Consider the following 19,378-nt stretch of genomic DNA (forward strand, 5'->3'; position numbering starts at 1 on the left):
CAAAACAAGAAGTTCGATACGGACACTTGTTCAAAACAATTGTTGTTTGTCTTTTGGCTTTTCCCGGTCAGGGGTCACCACAGAGAAACTCCGGTCTGCTAATGATTGGCGGTAGATTTTCACAAACGCCGAGGTGCCAGCTCGACGTCCAACCTTCAATGAAGGCATGCCCATTTACGCATGTGTTTCGAACGTCACCCAACCACTGGGAGGACATGCAGACTCCACACAGAAGGCACTCCCTGCACTCCAGCAGAGAATCGAACGGAAAAGGACTAAAACCACACAAGTCACAAGATGCCGATCACACTACAGAAGCAATAATGGCAATCACAATGGGTCACGTTTTCAGACTTCACTCCAATCGCTACCAAACACATTTTAATTGATATTCCAGCATATACGGTGTCAAAACAATTCTTGAGTGTATCTCAATCATTTTCATCCAAAGAACAAAAGATGTTCTAGAATAATTTTCTTCGAACCATGCATGCCCCATTTCACTCGGTACGAGCAGAGGGCACGACCTAAAACAGGGCAGCCTGGGAAAACCAAAAGCAATAACTTTGGAGAAAGATGACCTACAGAATTTGCTACTACTTACCTACAAATACAGTGTATTTACTCAACCCACTACAAACACGGTTTAACACTTAATAACTAAGCAATGTAGTATTACTGCGATACAGAACAAAAGGAAACTACTTCCACTGTTATTTCATACATTCGATTGTGACCTACAATTATTTTACAATGCATACCCCCCCTTCTACCAGTATCAGTTCGGGTATATGATATTAAAAAGCATCTCCACTGAAGGAAAATGTCAATGCAACAAAAATACAGCTTTAGTCTCCTTAATAGAAAACCATTCTCACCTCAGAATCATCTAGCCAAAATCGTAACCTAACAATTACCCCAAAATGCACTCCCCTTCCATTGGTACCAATTCCAGTATATGATATAAAAAATCTCCATTACAAGGAAAAATGCCAATACAGTAACAAATCAGTCTCATTAATTTAGAAGGTCCTTCCTACGTCTGAGTCATCTAGCCAACCTGTGAAGGAACTAAGCCCTAAAGCCTTCATGTATGAAAGTATGTGGATCATTGCAAGGGCACAGTGCTTTCCAGTACTGAGAACACGTTAAACTAGGACACCCCTACTTACTAGGACACCCCTACTTTACCCAATTCCATCTAATGAACGTAAATCTTATTAAGCAAGCAGCTTCCTTTCTTACACCAACCTAACTACCCATATCCATACAGGGGAGCCCCATACTCCATACATTTTCAATAGCCGACATACCGGCTCCATTTATCTTACCTGATGGCTGATAACTCCGAACCACAGTCCTCAAATTAGTCGAAGCGCAATGAATGACTGCCCTAAACATTATGTACTACACACAAGAACTGCCAGGGAAACTGAGGGGGAAGAAAAAGACTTGGGTCCCAGCAATCGAACAAGAAATCCATTTGCTCTTACACAAACAGACACAGACTGACAGCACTTGAACAGTACCAGCTCTTAACCGGAAAAGGCTGTCTTCCCGGAAATGAATGAAGCGGACAGCCTATGGATGACCGGGACAATGCAATCTTCATGCCTGCCTTGAAGACGGATCCCTCGTGTTGGCTCCTGATGCTCAGTAGTCCAAGTTATCACTGAGAGGAAACAAATTATAAGAAGTTCAAAGCTACAGAGTTCTGCAACCATTACACCATGCCAGTTCCCACCTTTGACTGTAAAGCCCTTCTAAGAGGGCTAGGAGAGTCACGCCAGGGTTGCCTTTATAAATACACACCTAATTATACAAGTCTCTGGGTATAACTCAGAAGAAAGCTGATAAGTCAATTAGTGGGGGTGGGCAAATATTTTCATTTTTCATTCTACTTTTACAGGACTTTAATGCATGATCAGAAATGGGGTAAAGGGAAGTGTGTAGCTGAATTTCAGCTCAGTTTCAGTATTACACCCACATGTGGTGTAATATGACACTTTTTAATAAATTAAGTAAGTTGCTTTTTATTAAATGCATGCAAGTATTAATGTGCTAGAATCGCACCTTCCAACAGCTTGTAAAATTGTCAGTTTTCTTAAAGACAGTAGATCTCCTTTTAAGGTGTCTTTTCCCACAAGAATGCCTCAATCAGAAAAGTTTCTCATTTGGAGCTTGTATACTTAACTTCTGGAAATCATTTCCCAGTGCTCTACATACAAGGCTTCTGATCATAAGCTGGCTGCTCCTACCTACAAGTTCTACCTTTTCATACGTATGAACTCAAAAGGATGAGAGTTTGGGTAACCAAAGAAATATGCCAACATACAGTGGTCAGGGAGGTATCTGCAGCTATTTATGACCTCATCCTTAACCATTCCCCTTTGCTGCAATCAAACTAGGTCATCAATACCTACAGGATGACTGTCCACTGTGATCACATTCCTGCAGCTACCTCTCCAAGCCCTAATGAGTTCAGCAGTATCAATGGACTACCTTCTCCCTCACCATGGGAAAGGCAAAAAGGCCAAACGCTGAGACCCCACCATATGCCAGCACTCAGACAAAGGTGTTACTCAGACCTGGTCACAAGTGGACTTCTTGCCTCACGCCACTACATCACCTACTTCTGATTGTCATTGCATATACCTGCATTTAGGCATTCTGTGATGTAACAGACTGGGATAAGAAGGGGGCAATTCCCAAACAAAGTATGTCCAAGTCTATAAATAAGAAATGGCTCAGAACTGGAGCACAGGTCAAATTATTATTTTCAACCCAAATAAAATCAAAGTATAAAATAATCAAAATTCCACAAAGGACCATTCCTAAATCAATGCCATACTCCAAAAATGAATGTCTTGAGGGGTGTCTGGGTATGTGGGTGCATGTGTGTAATTGGGGAGTGAATCTCTACTGCTGATCTAGAATAGTTTTAGGAGCATAAAAAGGCAACAGATTTCTAACCCAAACCACAAATTTACATTCCTACACTTATCCAGTGCACCATGGTCAACAATGCTTCATAGTCATCTTTAAAAGGAGTGATAAATTGTATTAAGGATGCAGAAAAGCTACATATTTGTTCTAATGGTACAGATTGCTGGTGGGAACATCATGAGAAACACATTTGAAAACCGTTACAAAACATCCTGCAAGTTTGCTTGGGCTCACAGTAAAATCAAATATTAAACAATGTCACAAAGCAGGTCTTTAACTTATGAATAACGCAGCAGTCTGCTGTAATGTACTGACCAGAAAGGCAGTGCAATGTAGCGCTCAAGTCAGAAAAGCACTGCCCTTATTAAAGTGACTAGCAGTGCAGTCAAGCTGCAGGCACAGCCACATAATGTTCTCACTGTACTGTTGGATAAGTCTATTGCATAATGTTCTTGATGTATGGCTGGGTAAACCTATCACATAATGTTCTGGATGTATGGCTTGGGTAAGCCTATTGCATAATGTTCTCAATATAAAGCTGGGTAAGCCTATTGCACAGTGTCTACGATGTGTGTTTGGGTAAGCCTATTGCATAGTGTTCTTGATGTATGGCTGGGTGAACCTATCACATAGTGTTCATGTACAGCTGGGTATGCCTGTTTCAGCTCTTGTAAACGTATTGCTGCAGCTTGAGACCAATAAACTGCTGTGGCAGCAAAGGCCAACTACAACAGCACACCAAATGTGTTCACTATGCATTCATACACAGCAGTGATGTTAGCATGCCAGGAATACAGGTGTGCAACAGTCAGCCTTAAGTGCAGCTCAGTGTTTCTACATACTTGTCATTTCTGAAACTACAGTTGGGATGGCACCTGGCTTTAAGCATAAGCATCTTGCTCTGAAATGAGGGTTTTTTTAATCAATTTCTGCCACAATGTCTTACATTAGGCTGCAAATACCCTATGCACCTAGCTAAGCTCTTTAAGTGTGGCTCAATGATCTATTTAACATCATTGGTTCACATGTGAAAACAATACCTTAACTTTCTCTGGAGTGCAGGATGACTGGATAGGAATCAGTTCTGGTATTTCTTCTTCCTTCTCTGATTTGTCTATCTTCTTGACTATTGCTTTTTTTGGTTTCTTCTTTTTCTTCTTAAGATCTGTTTCAACCAGCATATCATCTGCTTCCGGTGACACTGGAGTCTTACTCTGGGCTTTTTTAAACACATCCCCCTTTTGTCTTTTCTTGTTTTTCTCTCTGGACTACAAAAGAAAATACAAAAACGCCATTAGTCCTGAAAAAGTAACAGTCCAGAAATTCTGCTAATCTTTTTTTAATGTAGAAAATCTATTCATTTAATTGCAACTTTAAATTGTGTTTTCTCATAATAAACTGAACAGAAGTCAAAAGTTCATAAATGCTGACATTATTAAAACTGCTTGTTTAGTGGGTACATCTCTCTCTTCCTCATCAACAAAACACTACAACAGTAAACTACGTCTTCCCCCATCGACACACCACAAGCCAGACTTCCACTGTTCCAAGCGAGTAAACCAAAACAACCAAACTTTCTCTGACCGGTGAATGTAAGCCCCTCCAGTAGGAACCCTTACAACTGGAAATCCACTCCTTAGTCCAAAATATTGTCAATGTACTTAGTATTGTAAAAGAAACAGACTACAGTACAAGGGTAGTCACACCAACAGCTTACCCAGACAGTTAAGCAAAAGTTAGCAAATAAAAATTAATTATTCTGGGAAATCATTCAATCATTTCTGATAGCCACTATACCCTAATTAAGGCTCACAGAGAAGACAGCGCCTATTGTCATATCAAACAAGCATTGAGGCAGAAAACCTATCCTGAGAGAGATGTCAGTTCACTACCAGATACAACAAGCACACACACAAAGTCCATCTGTACCACAAAAACTACCTCAGAGTAATTTAGAGATTTACAGGATCATCACATCACCTACTGGCATATCTTTAGGATATAGCAGAAAACTGGATAACATATAAGATACAGACACAGGCAGGAAATGCAGACTTTACAGAGAAGGTGCTCAAGCCAGGAAATGAAAGACAGAAGCAGTGAGATGCAGCAGCCCTGACATCTGAACCACCGTGCCATCCTATGGGGAAATCAAGAGCCCTGACATCTGAACCACCGTGCCATCCTCTGGGGAAATCAAGAGAATGTTGAACAATGCTTTAATTAATAACGGAAATAAAATCAACTGAGTAAAATAATAAAAATAAATCTGGCACATTTCTGAACAAAATAGGTTATGAGAAGTACTATGAAACAAAGTACAATTATGCAAGCACTCCTTCCAATAGCAGATCAACGACAGAGGTTCATGCACCACATCATACTAGTGACTTCTGCCACTAGTCAACCGAGATACAACTAAAACTTCTCTACCCAGTAATCCGGACCTGAAGGAGCACCTGCTTTCTTCATGTATACATCTGGCAATACAGAAGTGAGTGGGATCCATTGCCCATTAAGATTTCCCCCTGGAAAATAAACAGAGGAACCCCAAAGTAAGAAGTGCATATCTGCAGTTAATGGACCATTCTTGCCATCCCAGAATTCTTCACATATTAGGTACAGAGTTCCAAAGTAGGCAATGAAGTGGATTTGGACAACATAAGCAATGGATGCAAGCCTTTCAATACAAGCCTGAAATTATATGGATGAGTTGAATCTGCAGGAACTGTTAATCTCCAACACTGTAAGAAAGGATTAACCTCACTACCTGGATCCAAGGCCCGCAGTGGTGGTGCTGCTGTAGCATTGTCACCTCACAGTAAGACGCTGTCCGGTTCGATTCTCAGCTAGAGCGTCTTCTGTGTGGAGACGTGCATGAATGGGCGTACCTTCGTTGAAGGTTGTGCGTCAGGGCTGGTAACTCGGCACGTAAAAATCAACTACCAATCATTAGCGGACCGGAGTTCCGCTGTGGCGACCCCTAACCGGGAAAAGCCGAAAGACACAACAACCTGGATCTAAGGCTCCTATGCCAAAATGCTTTCATTCCTGAGAAAAAGCATTAGAACCTCCCCACTCCACCTTTGGTCTAAATCAGTGCATGCCATCTAGAACAGTCTCACCTATCAATCCAATGATAACAGTACATTATTATCTATGCAAATAAAGCTCTAATGTCCACAGAGCCTACAACATTTTTTTTTTTACTTGGCATTAAATATCTTCATATTTTTATTAGACGGAAAGAAAATATAAAAAATAACCTTCTTAATAGACAAGTTAGCAGCTAAATATATCAGCTCAGGAGTGGACAGATTTAACCCAACAAAAAAATACTAATTTTCCACCGTATTATTAATATAATTTAATTTATAAGGTAACCAGATGACAGACTGAGACTCCAGTATATCTGAGTGACACAAAACCACTCAAGAGCTTCAAATCGGCAAAACAAACCAATCAAAGATGAAAACAAAAGCATTTTTAAAAGACAGCAACACCCCAACACCCCCTAAAATTGCATAACTTAAAATTTACCAACTCCATAGTCACACAACTCCAGAGAAAAATGAAAAGCAAAACATGTGAATCCGTGCACAAATACAAACTGTGCCAACAAAGATCCCTGTGGGTAGTTGTGATCAATGACTTGCAGATCCAGGAAATACCTTCAACAAGACGCAAGCTCACCCAGTCAATGCTTGACTAAAGGTAGTTAAGCCGTGGACCAGTACTAAACAATATATTTCAGCCACAGCTTAGAAGGGTGAACAAAGGTTCCTTGTTAATATTCTGAAAACCTGAATGAAGAGTCTTAAACTGCTAATGTCAAACTTTATGTTTTTTTGCAAGAACGGTTGCACATTCCCTCCTCATCTTTCTTATGAGAGTTGCGCCCTCACATCCCATACCTCTTTATATTTCACCTCTGAAGTTGCTGCACCAAAAGGCATTAACAAAAATAAAATTTTAAAGAGTTTGGCTTTTACAGTTTTGATCACCGACAATAAAAACAGGGCCTATAAACAAAACTAACACTGGCATACAAATTAGCAGCTTCCAAAATTAGACAAAGCTGCATACATACACAGATTGCACAAAACTTGGCTAATGCAATGAAAATTGTATCAAAAGGCGGGAGAAGCATGTGTAACCAACGCAAGCAGTAATACATTCCTGTAAATGAAAAGAATGGCACAGTAATATGTATTATACCATGACCCCCCATTAATATTCCGAAGCGTGCACGCTGATTGGCCAGCGTGCACGTTGTAAATCGACTTATACTAATGGGAAAAGGTCCGTCGCCGGACTTTTCCATTAGTATAAGTCTCTTTTAAAACACTGTCTCGCTATGTTAAAAGAGTTTAACATAACGACACAGGTTTAAAAAAAGCAACGGAGATCTCCGTTGCTTTTTTTAAAGCTGTCTCGCTATGTTAAACCCATTTAATATAGCGAGACAGTAAAAAGCAACGGAGATCTTGCTTTCTCCGTTGCTTTTGACCACAGCTCTGATGTACTGCGTAGGCATGCGCAGTACATCTGAACTGCCGCGGATACCAGACAGCTGCGGAAGGGCAGCAAAGAGGCATTATACAATGCCATTATTTAAGAAAAGTAATTATTTCTTTTCTTAAATAATGTCATAGTATAATAGCAATAACCCACTTCTGGGTGTGGGTAATGCGGGATTTACCCACAGTTGTCTTTGTTTGGTCCCACTTCTGGGTGTGGGTAATGCGGGATTTACCCACGGTTGTCTTTGTTTGGTCCACGCCAACTGTGGGTAAATCCTGCATTACCCACACCCAGGTGTGGATTACTGCTATATTAACTAGGCAGTAACTCAAAAGTACTGTATACAAGCATCCAAAAAAACTGTAAGTGCAAAACTGTACATATACTGGAATAGCACGTGTCATCTTTCCAGAGATTTAAAACCCTAAGTACTCTAGAAATACAGACTCTCTCAAAGCTTCAAAATGTTTTAAAAAGGTAAACAATGGAAGAAGGCAAAGAGTGCAAGTAGTCTGTTAATTCATGACGCAACTTATCTTCCTTTTGTTAACATGACACAAGCCTATTTAACAAATGCAACAGCACAGAACAGTTCACATCTACAGGGAGCTAGCTCCAAAAACATGTCTTCTGTCCTCCATATTATTCTGACTCATTTAAGATACAGTAGTTGGGGAGGAAAAAAAAACACTTTCTGTCCAATTCATTCAATGACTGCAGAAGTGAAGGGTTCATATTTTACAATAATAGCTAGTTAGTTTAGCTCTAAGTAAAATAGTTCAGATTTTACTCACAGAATGTTTATTGCCTTTTTCAAAGCCCTAAGAAAATTCTCCACACTAACAGTTATAGTGGGATCATTAAAATGGTACATTTCAGTGGGACTTCAGTTAAAACAGGGACTGAATAAAACATTACACTGAGCCGTCTTCATCCTCCATTTAAGTAAAATTGGTTATAGTTTCCTGAGATAAGGGCTGTTTTGCAGAAAAGGGAATACAGTGAGCCATGACCTGCGGTTACCAATGAAGAAAACGTTCTGGGGATGGGGCCAATAATTATAAAAAACAGGGTCCACATGGTTCATGCTTAACTGGATGCTGACAGACTACACACAGAGTAATCAGACAATTGGAGAAATGGAAGATCTGCCAAGTTACACTAGATTAAATTTTACTTATGGTATACACAGCAAAGGCAGACAGCAGAGGTATAAAGATTGAGCCAGCCCCCCCAGTCAACTAACTCAGGAGTGTACAAAAGGTGGCCCTATGGCCACAATTTGGCCCATCAAAGCATTTTATCTGGCCCTCAGTATGTCCAACATACTGTTTTGAATAGATACATGTTGCACATGGCAATGCCCCCCCCCCAAAAAAAAAAACTTGCCAATTATGGTAAGTGGCCTCTGAACTGTATGGTTAGTAGCCCCGAGCCAAAAAGCTTGGACAGTTCATTCTAACTGAAAACGGATACAGACCTTAGAGACCTTCATCACTGCATGGGGCCAGCTGAAGTTCTTTGCCTAGAACTCCTGAAAGCAAAAATTGTATCTAGATGAGTGGGGACAAAGGAAAAATCTCAGATTCACTGGTGCCCAGAGAGAGAGAGAAAAAAACTGTGTGTAATTTACGAGAACAAAATTGGCAGAACAGTCAGATATCCAGTCACTTGGGGAAAAAAAATGCCTGGGCACAAAAGTCTTTATACAGCATCATTTGACAGCATGAATGCCTAGAGCAGTGATTGCTAAACTGGAGAGTTATACTCTGAAAAACAATATGCTCTCAGTACTCTAGATTTCCAGGAAGATTATCAAGACTTGGGAATTTCAGGTTGTCTAGCATCATGATTACTCAGTGGACCCTGGGATGAAGAGATGATTTTTCAGATGGCACAAAGGCTCTGCAGGCAATCCAGATGATGATGCAAACTGTTCTATCCAGCTCAGCTCTGAGTTATAGTCTCCTTGAAGATGATCTGGCATTTTTTTTTTAAACTAAAGATTTTATCAACAGACTAAAGCAGGCAGATGCACCATCAGAGTATGACCCAGCAGTTCCTGACCATCAGATGGCTTAAATTCAGCAGCAGAAGAAAGAAGACACTATGCTAAATCATCAGACTCTTTCACACGGTTTTAGAGATGGACGGCAGACAAACGGCACCAGTGTCACAGGTGACGTTCTGTTAGTGATTCTGCTCTTTTATAAAGGACGCTTTCGTCTCTCAGTTTTTGCAAGCTCTACACTATATTTTTTCTTTGACTTCTTTTCTAATCGTCTTCGTCTTTTTACCCATCAGGAAAGATGCTAAAACTTTCGGTAGTCTTAATTTTTATAGTGTGTTTAAAATTGATGCAATGGTTACAATCTTCTGTTATTCACTGGGGCTAAACAAAACTGACACTAAGAAAGGAAATCTTTTGGGATAATCTGCCATCCACACTCAAATGTATTCACCCACTTTGGCATCAAGTGAAACAATAACAAAACTTTGAAATGATTATACAGTGCAAATTTCTTGTGGCACAACAGAAAGGATATGACCCTCAAAACTGTGATTAGAACAGAAGTAAATGTAACAAGAGACAATGCTAAAACTATTACTTACATTTATACTGTACATTGTATATACATATATGTATGTGGTGCCCCTCCTCTGGACCAGTAGTCAAACAGTCTCAATCCTCACCACGGACAACGATGAGGGATGTTCACTTGGACTAGAAATAGATAAGACAGTATTTCCAGATGCAGCTCACTACACTAAGCATAATTTTCCTTGAGAGCACAGAGACACACACAGTCTTGGGGCTGGATTCCCCTCTCTCTCACCAGGCCCCAAATAAGATTCCACACTGACCACAGCTATAGAGTCAAGTCCTTAGCTGGGTGTTCCAAGACAAGTCCTCCACCACCCTCTCCGTGAAATAAGTGCTCTGTGTCCCTGTTCGAAGTAGCTGACACACACACTCTGACATTTAATTTTCTCACACACACAAACCTGGGAAAGGCTGGCGCCGATTTACCAGCTATGCCCAAACTATAACGTAGTTCCACCACCACAACACTCACAAAGTCAGCTACTTAAAGGTTCTTGCCAGGGTACCCAATTATACTGAGTGAAATTAATACTAATACCAATGGTAACACTGATCAAACAGCAAGGCTTTCAGAAAAGTTAAAATATTCTCAAAAAGACCAGCCACAATAAAAACATTATATATATATATTTAATAATAAAAGAACATAAATATACTAAATATCTATTTATGATAAACACCAGAGTTTCAATCAGAGGAAATAACAACATGGCTGGACAGATATAGAAAAACAGTACTTAACTCATCACCATCATCAGCTCATTTTTCTTCATGGGGTTGGGATATCATGTTAACTGTCGCCAACTCTCAAGATTAAGTACCAAGTTACTGCCTTCTTTAACACTCAAACCTGACTGTTGCAGATCTTCTTTCACACAATCCATCCACCTCTTTGCTGGATGCCCTCACTTCCTCTTACCCTTTTTCTGTCTGTCCCAAATCTTTCTCACTAGACTGTCTTTTGCTTGTACTATAAGGGGGGTGCTGTACACTACAGTGTGTGTTGCCCTGAGAATGAGATGTTAAACAAATGTCCAGTTTGCTTAAGATGGTAGTAGCTCAGATGGATATAAAAGATCCCACAGCACCCATCAAAAAGTGGAGGAGAAATTCCCCAATACCCTGGCCAAATTTCTCCAGGTAGTGTAAATAGCACCCTGGGCCTGCCCTAAAAAAGTACAGTTGTGTACACTTACCATAAATATAGATGTTTGAGTGTATTCACTGTTGCAATTATCACACTTGGGTTATCTGCCTGCAGGTAGCCCTCAGTCGGCCCGGATACTAGAGTCTTAGGATTTCTCCATCAGATGCTGTCGCTTCTTCCATGACGTCAGGTCGTCACTGGTATAAAACAGGCAGCCGACTCTATTACATCAGTTTTTCTTGCCCCAAATGTCAGGAGCCCCAAAACAGGAAGCTAGTATATAGTGGGGAACACCACCAGTAAAAAGTAAATACCAATGCCATTAGGAATGGCCATAGAGAGGAAAGGTAGAAAGACAGAGAAAGCCAGGGGGCTGGAGGGAGAGAAACCAGGACTGCAACACTGAATACACTCGAACATCTACATTTATGGTAAGTGTACACAACTGTACTATGTTCTTCGTGTTTCACTGTTGCAGTCATCACACTTGGGTTGATTCCCAAAGCTGAGGAAGGATGGAGGCAGTCAAGAAATGTTAGGGCTGGCTAGTAGGCCTTGTAAGACTGCTGCGGCAAATACAGCTCTGGATTTAGAAAAGATTGGCAAGTGGTAATGCTTGGTGAAGGTGTATGCATAACTCCAGGTTGCAGCTTCCAGAATGTCCCTTGGAGGGACTTCCCTGAGTAATGCTGTAGCGGTGGAAGTAGCCCTAGTGGAATGTGGTCTGATCCCCTGTGGGGTAGGTTTTCCATGGTGCTTTTAGCAGAAATGGATGCAGTGTGCTATCCATTTGGAAATAGTTTGCTTTGAAATGGCCTTACCCTCTGCCCCTGTAGCAAAGCTGACTAGCAGCTGGTCAGATTTTCTGAAAGGTTTAGTCCTGTCAAGTTAGAACCTGAGCTGTCTGTGCACGTCCAAGGAGTGCAAGATCCTTTCCCCTTTATTCTGAGGGTTAGGGAAGAAGGTTGGCAAATGGATGGATCGGTTTAGAGCCGCTCTGGACACCGCCTAAGGCATAAAGGATGGGTTAGTCCTGAGAGAAACCCTGTTAGCATGGAAAATAATGAAGGGTTCCACAGCCATTAGTGCCTGTAACGTAGACACTCTTCTTGCTGAAGTTATGGCTAAAAGCAAGGCTGTTTTCCAAGAGAGGAATTTTAACTCTGCTGAAGCTGCAGGTTCAAAAGGGGGAAGCGTGAGATTTTCCAGCACAAAGTTAAAGTCCCACGCAGGGGTGGTGCTCTCCTAGGGGGCCTTAAGTTGTTAGCCCCTCCCAGGAACTGTTTGATGAGCGGGTGAGAAAATAGAAGTGGCTCAGTATTATAATGAGCTGAGATGGCAGAGGCATGAATCTTAATGGAGGAGGATAGGCCTCTGTGGATTAGCTCTGCTAGGTATTCCAGGATACGAGGTAAGGAGGACATTGCTGTGTCCTTCCCTTGAGACCGATTCCAAGAACAATATATCTTTTCCACTTCTCATCATAGGATTTCCTAGTACTAGGCTTTCTGGCATCAAGAATGATGTCCAGCACCTGTTTGCTGAGGGTTGCTTGTGGTGTATTCAAGGGATAAGCCAGGCTGCAAAGTTTAGGGATTGCTATTGTGGATGAAAAATCTGTCCCTCCTGCTGAGAGAGCAGGGGAAGGAGCCTGGTGAAGGTGCCAGGGTGGCACTGTTGTCAGACTGCACAAGAGTGGGTACCAGTGCTGGCGTGGCCAGTCTGGGGCAATAAGAATTGCCCTTGGCCTGTCCTGTTTTACCTTGAGTAGTACTTTTGAGAGGAGAGGCAGAGGGGGAAAGGCATAAATTGAGAGGTTTTCCCATTGAAAGGATAGGGCATCCACTTTCCAGGCCCAGCTGTGAGGGTTCCTGGTGCAGAATATGCTCAACTGGATTCCATAAAAACATCATCTACATCGTCCGAACAGGGGGTATTGCTAGAGGCCTGTGCTGAGGCAGCTCTAAAAATTCTCCGAGTCTCTTTTTGGAAGGAGGGTAGTCCTGGCATTCACAGCGGAAGGAGGGTAGTCCTGGCATTCACAGCGGAAATGCTTTCTTAGAGTATACAAGGTTTCACCAAAAGATAAATCCTTTGGAGGGGAGGCAGAGGGAATGGATTCCTCTGCATCTGAATCCTCATAAGTTGATAAGGGCATGTCCTGATAATCAGAAGGGTCAGAGGCATTGGACTCCTGGTCTGTAGAATCAGAATGAAACTCAATTCTTTGTCTCTTAGCAGAGGAAGGCTAGCTTCCCCTAATTAGGGTAATAAGGTCTTCAACCGTTCTCACAGGAGACAAATAAGTCCACCTCCGGTGTCCCCACCTCGGGATCAGAAGGTTGAAGGTGTTGGGCTCCAATTTCCACTCATGTGGGTCTAGCAGATTTCTGCTCAAGTCGTCTGCCAGTGAATTTTGTTTGCCTGGCAGGAATTGGGCTTGTAGATGCACTTGGTTGCTCAAGGCTGTGTTCCACAGGGCATGGCCAACCTGCAGAGTGGGTAAGAATGGGTTCCTCCCTGCTTGTTGATGTACCACATAACTGTGGTGGTGTTTGTTTTTATAAGCAGATGTCCTGGAAGGATTAGGTATTTGAAGGCTGTCAGAGCATTCTGTATAGCTAGCATCTCTTTTTGATTGATGTGCAGAGAATCTGGGCTGGGATCCAATGGCCCTGAATGCATTTGCATGCCATGTAAGCCCCTCATGCATAGTCTGATGCATCTGTTGTCAGGGCTTGGGCGGCAAGGGGTGAGTAAAAAGCAGTCCCTTGTTGCGGTTGCATGCTTCTGCCCACCAAAGGAACTCTGCCCTTACACAAGGTATGATTGGAATGACTGTTTCCAGGTCCGGAGAATGCTGGCACCAAAGACTTCTTAAGTACCACTGAAGTTTCCTCATATGCAGTCTTGCATATGGAATTAGCAGAATACATGAGGCCATGAACCCTAGGGCTTGCAGTATTTTTCTTGCAGATAGCTGGATTCTGGTGCAATTTGTTTGAAGTAGTTTGTCAGATAGACCTGTTTTTCTGAAGTGAGAAATGCCATCTGGGAAGTTGTGTCCAAGCTTGCTCCCATGAATACATGAATGTACCCCAATGAAGTGGGAAGGCTTTTTACAAATGCCAGGTGCTAAAGTAGCAATTCCTGACGGTCCGCCTGAATCAGGCAGTCGTCCAAGTATGGGAAAATGTGTATATTTCTCTGCCTGCAGTATGCAATGGCTGGAGCCAGGCATTTTGTGAATACTCTGGGTGCAGTAGATAAGCCAAATGGAAGAGCAGAGAACTGATGGTGCATAGAGCCTGTCCTGAAACGTAGATATGTCCTGCATGACTCCCTTATGGGGATGTGCAGATAAGCTTCTTTTAAGTCTAGAGTGACTAACCAGGTATCCTTGGCTAGCATAGGGAGAAGCTGCTGCAGGCTAAGCATCTTGAATATTGGGACCACCAGAAAGGTGCTGAGAGTTGATAGATCCAGGATTGGGCACCAAGAGCCCTCTTTTCTGGGAACCAGGAAAAGGCTGGAGTAAAAACCCTGCCCACTTTGTTCTACTGGAACAGGTTGAATAGCCCTGATACTGAGCAGGGAAAGTACTTGCTTTTGAGTCTATGTCCACTGGTTTGGAGGAAGGACTGGAAACCCGCTTGGGGTTGGCAGTGCATGGAAGTAGAATCTGTACCCCTGGGATACAATGTTTAGGACTCATCTGTCCCGAGTAATGGACATCCAGTTTTTTGCATGAAGGGCAAGTTTTCCTCCTAGGGGCACAGGTAATTAGGTAGGGCTGGGAAGGATAATTGAAAAGTCATTGTGAACTTTTTCCATAAGGGGCAGCTTACCACTCCCTGTTTTTGAGGTGGGGGCACTCCATTGTTTAGATCTCTGCATACTCTGAGGCTGTAGTCTGGGTGGCCTGTTTCCCATGGGTTTGGTCTGGGAAGGCCTGGAAGGGGCTTGAAAGGACCCGTTTTTAGAAGGCCAATGCCTACTGAAATCTAGGTGGTTGCATTTGTAAGAATTCTTTAACAGTCTGCATAGATTAGCTTTTTCTTCCATCTTTTTAAGAACCTCTTCTGCTTTGGTGCCAACTAAACAGTCCTTATTTAACAGAGCGTCTAGTAATTTGAATTTGAAGTGATCTGACCAGGTTTGTTCTTTCAGCCAAACATGCCTTCTCAGTACAGACCCAGTGACTGCAGCCCTGCAAGATGTTTCTATGGCATCAAAGGCACACTGCAAAGTATGCTTACTAACTTGGTTTGCAGAAAGCATTAGCTCTTGCAAATCTTTACTTTCTGCACAATCTGAAAGTAACACCATTTTTGTTTAATTAGTTCCATAATATGCTGTTGGTACTTCAACATGTATATAGAACTGGCAATTCAATGTACTGATGGCAAGCATAGCAGAGGTATATACCTTCTTAGCCCATCAGTCTAAAGCTCTGGAATCCCTGTCTGAAGGGGTAGGATTTTTGGCTGTAGTAGCCTTAATACCCTTAGGTCCCTAGGAAATGGTGTCTGGATCCGCTGTAGGATTCTTGGAGAAATTTGTGGGAATCGGGTACTCTGTAGTACCAGTCAGGTTTCCTAGGGGCCGGGGGAAAGTATCTGGAGTAAGACTGGATTCCATAAAAACATCACCTACATCGTCCGAACAGGGGGTATAGCTAGAGGCCTGTGCTGAGGCAGCTCTAAAAATTCTCCAAGTCTCTTTTTGGACGGAGGGTAGTCCTGGCATTCCCAGCGGAAATGCTCTCTTAGAGTATACAAGGTTTCACCAAAAGATAAATCCTTTGGAGGGGAGGCAGAGGGAATGGATTCCTCTGCATCTGAATCCTCATAAGTTGATAAGGGCATGTCCCGATAATCAGAAGGGTCAGAGGCATCGGACTCCTGGTCTGTAGAATCAGAATGAAACTCAATTCTTTGTCTCTTGGCAGAGGAAGGCTAGCTTCCCCTAATTAGGGTAATAAGGTCTTCAACCATTTTAAGCATTTGTTTTTGTGGCATGGGAGCTTGAGCATGCGCTTTGGTCCACAGCTTTCTAGGCATAGTGCGTACTCTGGGCCTCAGAAACTCAGTAGGTTTAGCTAAAAACAAAGTTGTAGGTTTAATTTGAACATTGGTAGGTTGGAATACACCCTCAGAAGCCGGTGCCTGCACAGCGGCTCCGGACCCTAGGTTGGAATACACCCTCAGAAGCCGATGCCTGCACAGCGGCTCCGGACCCATCCAAGGTAGAGACATCCGCAGGTTCCATCGCTGAAGTATCTCGCGGCATACCGGACTCCGAATGGGTCTCAGCAGAGGCTTGCAAATCTCTAGAAGTGGGCATCAGTGGCTGCAAAGGCACCTCACTGTGTACCGGTGGACTGGCGACTAGCTTAATGGAAGTGTCATCAGTTTTGGACCTATGTGGTCTGTCTCTATCTTTACCTTTATGTTTTTTCGGAAGATCGGTAGTAGGATGGCTTATCGAAACCATTTTGGAATACTGAGAATGAGAGCAAAAGAATTTAGCGACAAGGATAGTCCAATGACGAATGGTTCGGGCGTTAAATAAGGCACAAAACCGACAGCGTGGGACGTTGTGGTCTGGGCCTAGACAGGTGACGCAGTAAGAATGAAAATCTCTGACCGGCATTTGCTTTCCATAGGCAAGACAATTGTTAACTTTTTCTGACATCGGTTAGAGCAAGAAAAAAGGATCCCAAACGGGGTACTTAGCTTTTGAAGACTTCAGGATTACAAACTCGAAAATGAAAATGTGAGGTAGCGGCCGACCGGCACTTGTGAACTGCCTCTGCTTTGGGCTCCTATTCGGCAAGAAAGACTGATGTAATGGCGTCGGCTGCCTGTTTTATACCCCTGACGACCTGACGTCATGGAAGAAGCGACAGCATCCAAAGCAGAAATCCTAAGACTCTGGTATTCAGGCCGACTGAGGGCTAACTTCAGGCAGATAACCCAAGTGTGATGACTGCAACAGTCGAAGAACATCAGACCATGAACCTGATTGATGGATAGATGACTGGAATGAATGAATGACTGAATGAATGGATACACAAAAACATTTTTAAAAAAGTTAAATTACCAATTGTAACTGATGGATTTGCAGGATTACAGTGTTAACCATGCATAATCCAGTACAAAAATTCCACGGTAGTCAATTTAACAATTTCTAATGAACTGTTATGCACCAGTGCACAATTCCATTTCTAAACATTTTATTTTGCCTTTATATACTCCATTTTTTATCCAAGCTGCACACATTCAGTGTCACAGATAAGATTGTGGGCCATGACATGTTAAAAATTTGAGCTCAGATGTTAAGTTGTGGAAGAGTCATCGTCATTTATAAAAGTTCTACTTTTATTATTTTTTTTAATATTTTACTTGACTTCTAGTGAAGCTATCAAGCTTACAGTTTATAGGTTCATAGGTTCATACTAGGCTATCTGCCCTAGGGCATTTGTAAGCCTAGCCTGAATGTGTTTGGCTTTCGCCACCCATTTTAAATTTTGCTATGCCCTTTTTCAAGGTTAGTATACTGTGCCTCTGTCTAACAGTGACACAGAAGTGATACCCGGGGTAAACCTACGATCTCCCATCCACTCATCAAGATTCCTCTTGAAGAGAGTCAATGAGGGACTCTGCCTAACCTGGACTGGGATTTTATTCCAGAGTGAAGGGAGCCTCTGGGTTATGAATCTGTCCCTCCAGCATGTCCTATTTATTTCAGTGCTGAGGTTCAAGTCTCTCGGTGGCTTCGATGGGATTTGGATTTTCTGAGGTGCAGCATGCCCATTAATTCCGGGTTGGACATGGCTTTATACGTCAGGCACAGATCGCCTCTGAACAGGCGGTATGCCACTGAGTAGAGCTGGAGTTTTTTAAACCGGGCAGCATATGGCATCTGTTTGAGCCCTTTGATCCTCTTGGTGAGGTACTTTTGGGGTCTTTACAGTTGCTGCAGGTGTCTGGTAAGGTACATCCCAAAAGGGGCATTGTACTCAATTATGGGCCTGATGAGGGATGAGTAAAGAGGCACGATGACCTCCCCTGATCTAGATGCGAATCCCTTCATGATTAGGTGGGCTATATAAAATGTTTTTCTAACCACTTTGGTTACGTGGTTGTCAAATAAGAGATTGCTATCAACTTGGGTCCCCAGGTCCCTAATTACTTCTTCTGTACTTAATGGATTACCACCTATGTGGTAATTTGTGGGCACTTTGTTTTTGCCAAAGGGGATGACTATACACTTTTTGGTGTTTAGCTTGAGGCCATGGCTCTGGCACCATTTGTCTGTTTCTATGAGGCCCTTTTGGAGGATGCTTGTGGTCGGCTGGAGAGTCGATTATGGCGCCCAGTTTGCAGTCATCTGCGAACTTGGTCAGCCACAGTCCTTCCGTGTTAGCCTGTACCTCCGAGAAATATATACCGAACAAGAGAGGTCCCAGGACTGAGCCTTATGGGACACCACTTGTAACTGGTTTGGAGTCTGACATGGCTCCAGCAATTCTAACCATGTGGGTTCTGTCCTTGAGCCAGTTTGCAATCCATCTAGTGACATAGGGGTTTATATTTAAGCTGGTGAGCTTATCTATAATGCATGAGTAGGGTATTGTATCAAAGGCTTTGGCGAAGTCCAGGTAGGCTGTGTGGACCACCTTCCCCTCGTCAATGGCCTTGGTGACTGTTTCAAAGAAATCAACCAGGTTTAAGAGGCAGGATCTGCCCTTAAAGCCGAACTGGGTAGGATTCAGTATCTGTAGGTCCCCAATATCTTTATTTATGAGGGCCATGATGATCTTTTCCATTGCTTTGCAGACCAAGCTAGTCAGGCTTATGGGGCGATAGTTTCCAGGATCCGTTGAGGCACCACCTTTATGGAGAGGGACCACTGTTGCTGTATGCCACTCTTTGGGCACATATCCTGTAGTAAGGCTGAGATTGAACAGTAGTTTTATGTTTGGGTTTAGCTCTTCTTGGAGTTAATGTAGGACGCAGCCCGGGACACCGTCTTGTCCCATTGATGCTGTGTTTATTGCGTTGGAGAGGGCGGCTCTTACCTGAGCATCTGAGATGTCAGGGGGGCAGCATTCTGCTGGGATAGATATTTGCCCTTTTGGTGGGGGGGGG

The 19,378-nt window shown here is 42.7% G+C and overlaps 1 protein-coding gene across 1 annotated transcript in view; it reads right to left on the minus strand.

Annotated features, from left to right (window-relative positions):
• The window catches only part of RSL1D1 (ribosomal L1 domain containing 1), a gene marked incomplete in the record, with an annotated part of 148,289 nt that overhangs the window by 18,975 nt on the left and 109,936 nt on the right, over positions 1-19,378 (minus strand). The window contains 1 exon segment of the mRNA XM_044089178.1: positions 3,987-4,214. Within this exon segment, the coding sequence (XP_043945113.1) occupies positions 3,987-4,214 (228 nt within the window).

This window comes from Protopterus annectens, chromosome 12.part0 (assembly GCF_019279795.1).
Source record: "Protopterus annectens isolate FY-2018-M chromosome 12.part0, PAN1.0, whole genome shotgun sequence".
Classification (NCBI taxonomy): Eukaryota; Metazoa; Chordata; order Ceratodontiformes; family Protopteridae; genus Protopterus; species Protopterus annectens.